Below are 3,431 nucleotides of genomic sequence, written 5' to 3' on the forward strand. Positions count from 1 at the left end.
CAAAGGGGCCTGCCCTGCGGGGCTGGCCTCGGCCCCCGAAGGAGGGAAACGCTGCAACCTGTGGAGCCGCAAGGCGACAGGGCGGCCACACGCGCGACCCCACTCCCGTGCGAGTGCGGGACGGGCCGCCAAGCGAGGCCCGCGGCTGGCCGGACTCTTCTGGGGGCGGGGTGTTCCGAATTAGACAGGCGGGTGGCCGGGCCTGCGTCCAGCGCCCGTGGCTAAGAGGCACACTGGAGGCGAGGCGAGCTTTGCCTCGGTTACGAAAAAGGCAGGCCTGCCTACTCTCGCGTGAAAAGAGCCAGAACAGACAAAAGGAAAAACCTCCCTAATCTCTGTCTCTCAGAGGCAGCCCCGAGACAACCTCGCGATTTCCCTCGTCTTTCTAAACCCACGCACGGCATTGCTCTGTGAGGGTGGAACCTGGCTTGACCCTAACTAGTGTTAACACGAGTCCCTTTTCTTCTTTCTTCTTTGAGTCGGGGGCTCCCTCTGTGGCACAAGCTGGAGGGCGGCGGTGCGATCACAGCTCCCAAACTCCTGGCCGCAAGTGATCCTCTCATCTCAGCCTCCCGAGTGGTTGCAGAGACTACAGGCGTGAGCCATCATGCCTGGCTAAGCGTTTCTTCTTATTAAAATTCTTAACCTGGCTGGGCTCGGTGGCTCAGCCTCTCACCCCAGCACTTTGGGAGGCCGAGGCGAGTGGACTGCCTGAGGCTGCAAGTTCGAGACCAGCCTGGACAACTCGGTGAGACCTCACCTCTACAGTAAAATAAAAAATTAGCCGGGCATGGTAGCGCGCGCCTCTAGTTCCGGCTACTTGGAAGGCTGAGGTGGCCACTGCCCTCCAGCGGCCACTGCCCTCCAGCCTGGGCCACAGAGTGAGACTCCAACTCAAAAAAACAAAAAGTTGAAAGAAGTTCTCTTTGTCTTTACCGGCTGCATAAGCCTTACCAGACCACCCCGCCTCCAGACACTTAGGTTGTTTCCAGGTTGTCACTGTTTATGCGATGACAGGAGCTTGCATATGAATCTCCGTTCCCACCCTGGACATTTCCACCAAATCCCAGAAGGAGAGCCCCCAAGGAGCAGCCGGCCATGTCCCCTCGGGCTGTCCATGGGCCCTCGCATGGCACACAGGGGCATGGGCGGTGACCTCAGTACATTTCCCTGTGCTGAAGTCTTCAGAGACCGGGGCGGGCCCACTGTGGCAAACGCCTCCCCTGCTGTAACGTTGCCTTCTACGCTGCCCTGCTGCTTGTTCCCGAACCCGCCCCCCCCCCGCCTTGGGAAGCACCATCCAGGGAGTTGGGAGACCTGGGCCTTCCTTCTGTCCCAGTGGAACCGTGAACTCATGTCTTCCCTCAGTTGTCCTGTCTGTGTAGTGGGAGAGTTAGATGAGATTGTTTCTCGTGGTTCTTTTCACCCCAACATCCTGTCCCTCCCAGATCTGTAACCTGTGTCTAGCACACAGTGGGCGCTTAATAAATGTTACCGCATAATTGCGTCTCTCTGTCTTGCATCTCTCTTGCTACTGGAGATGACCAGGAAGAAAGAAACGACAGTGTGCAAAGAAGCCGTACCCCGTAGGGGCAGTGTGGGCTAGGTTAAGTCCCCTGGGTCCTGGTCCCTCGCGCCTCCCAGGGACTGGACAGGGAGGGGGCCATCTGGAAAGACCCTGGCCCTGCACGCCCAGCAAGGAGAGGCACATCTGCTCTGAGTAGCCACCAGGGGGCAGCAGACACAGCACAACGGAGTGGGAATGCCGAGACCCCATCCATTCCGGGTCTTAAGTCAGCCGTGTCTACACACCCTGTTGAGCTGCCCCGGGACAGCCACACCTGCAAAGTCTGTTTTTTGTTTTTTTGTTTGTACAGATGGCATCTCACTATGTTGCCCTGTCTGGTCTTGAACTCCCAGCCTCAAGTGATCCTCCAGCCTCGCCCTGCCAAAGTGCTGGGGTTACAGGCGTGAGCCACTTTGCCAGGCCCCGGCAAAGTCATTTGTAACAGAACCGCAGCAACGGGGGATGTAATAATAACAGCATTCTCTGTACTCATGGCTAATTTTCCAGGAGCTCCTTCTGTGTGCCAGGCCTCGCGGGCGGAGAGCCGGCCCGACCCAACCTCATTTGATCCTCACACAACCCTAGGAAGGAGGGCGAACGCTGTCCCCATTTTAAAGATGAGATGATGAAGGCACAGAGAGACTAAAGCCTCCAAGGTCACACAGCCAATAAACAGTAGAGCCAGAATAATTCATTAGGTCACTATGGGGGGCTTCCTGGAGGAGGTGACTTCTGAGTTGAGTCCTAAGGTATGAGCAGGAGTCAGCCAGGTGGAAGAGGCGGGGTAAGGAAGGCCTCACTAGGTGTGGGACCCGGTGGCCAGGGTGTGACCACACTCGATGTGTGTGAGAGGGCAGAGGAGTTGGGAAAGGTTGAAGAAGCCCAGCCTGCCATGGGCCTCCTGGAAGAGCCAGGATTGCCCCTCGAGGACCGAGTGAGCAGCGCCATGACCACGTGGTGTTCTAGAACGATCCCTCTGGCATGGACAAAGATAGGTGCAGCCTCGCCGCCTGCTTGGGGTAGCCCCAGCCTGAGACCTTGCCGGCCACCCGCACTTACCGCCTTTCTGGGACTCGATTTCCTTCTTGGCCTGCTCCAGGATGCTCTTGATGGCATCGTCCGAGCCCGTCTCCGGCGTGCGGATTCTTGGGGTGATGCTGCCTGGGGAGGCAGGGAGGCAGCTGTCTCGGGGCCGCGGGTGGACCGTGGCTTGCCGGGGCGGGGGCTGCCCCCTCCTCCCTGGGCGGCTGCGGGCCGGGAGAGGGAGGCCAGGGTGGCGGGGCCGCGGCGTGGTCGTGTGGCTTGACACCGTCATAATGGCGGAAAAAGAACGGCACCCGCGGCGAGGGTGACAATCCCCGTGACAAACAAGTCTCTGTGGCCAGGGCCTTCACCCTTTAATCCTCACGACCTCCCAGGAGGACAGGAATACCGAGGGCAGCTGGGGGGGGTTGTCTGAGGTCACCCAAGGGCTGAATGGCAGAGGGGAGAGTCCATCTCGGGGGCTTGTGGGGTCCAAGCTCAAGTCGACCCGTCGCACTGATTGCCCGAACAGCCAAGTCTGGCAAGGCTGGCCGACTTACGACTGGGCTGACGGAGGCTTGGAGGCATTCAGGGAGTGACTGAAGCCTTCTCCCGCCTTCCACAGTCAGGAGGGCTGGGGGTGTGGGGGCTGGCCTGCTTTCAGAGGGGGAAACTGAGGCACAGTCTGGGTGGCCGCAGAACTTGGCTTTGAACCTGGAGCTGGTGGCCTCAGCCCCAGCCCTGACACCTGGGCCTTGGCTGTGGTGGTGGGCCCGGCCCAGCTCTGCCTGGGGCAGCCCTGCATGCGGGGCGCTCACCTCGCTGCCCGGGCCCTGGCCGC

General features: G+C 60.0%; 1 protein-coding gene across 1 annotated transcript in view; it reads right to left on the reverse strand.

Annotated features, from left to right (window-relative positions):
• Positions 1-3,431, reverse strand: part of CUX2 (cut like homeobox 2) — a 119,622-nt gene that overhangs the window by 17,823 nt on the left and 98,368 nt on the right. The window contains exons 15-16 of the mRNA XM_021715288.1: positions 2,627-2,728; positions 104-159 (exon numbers count right to left, since the gene is read on the reverse strand). Of these exons, the coding sequence (XP_021570963.1) occupies positions 104-159; positions 2,627-2,728 (158 nt within the window). The remainder of the gene's footprint in view (positions 1-103; positions 160-2,626; positions 2,729-3,431) is intronic.

The sequence above is a fragment of the Carlito syrichta genome, unplaced genomic scaffold (assembly GCF_000164805.1).
Source record: "Carlito syrichta isolate Samal-C Ts95f unplaced genomic scaffold, Tarsius_syrichta-2.0.1 Scaffold306952, whole genome shotgun sequence".
NCBI lineage: Eukaryota > Metazoa > Chordata > Mammalia > Primates > Tarsiidae > Carlito > Carlito syrichta.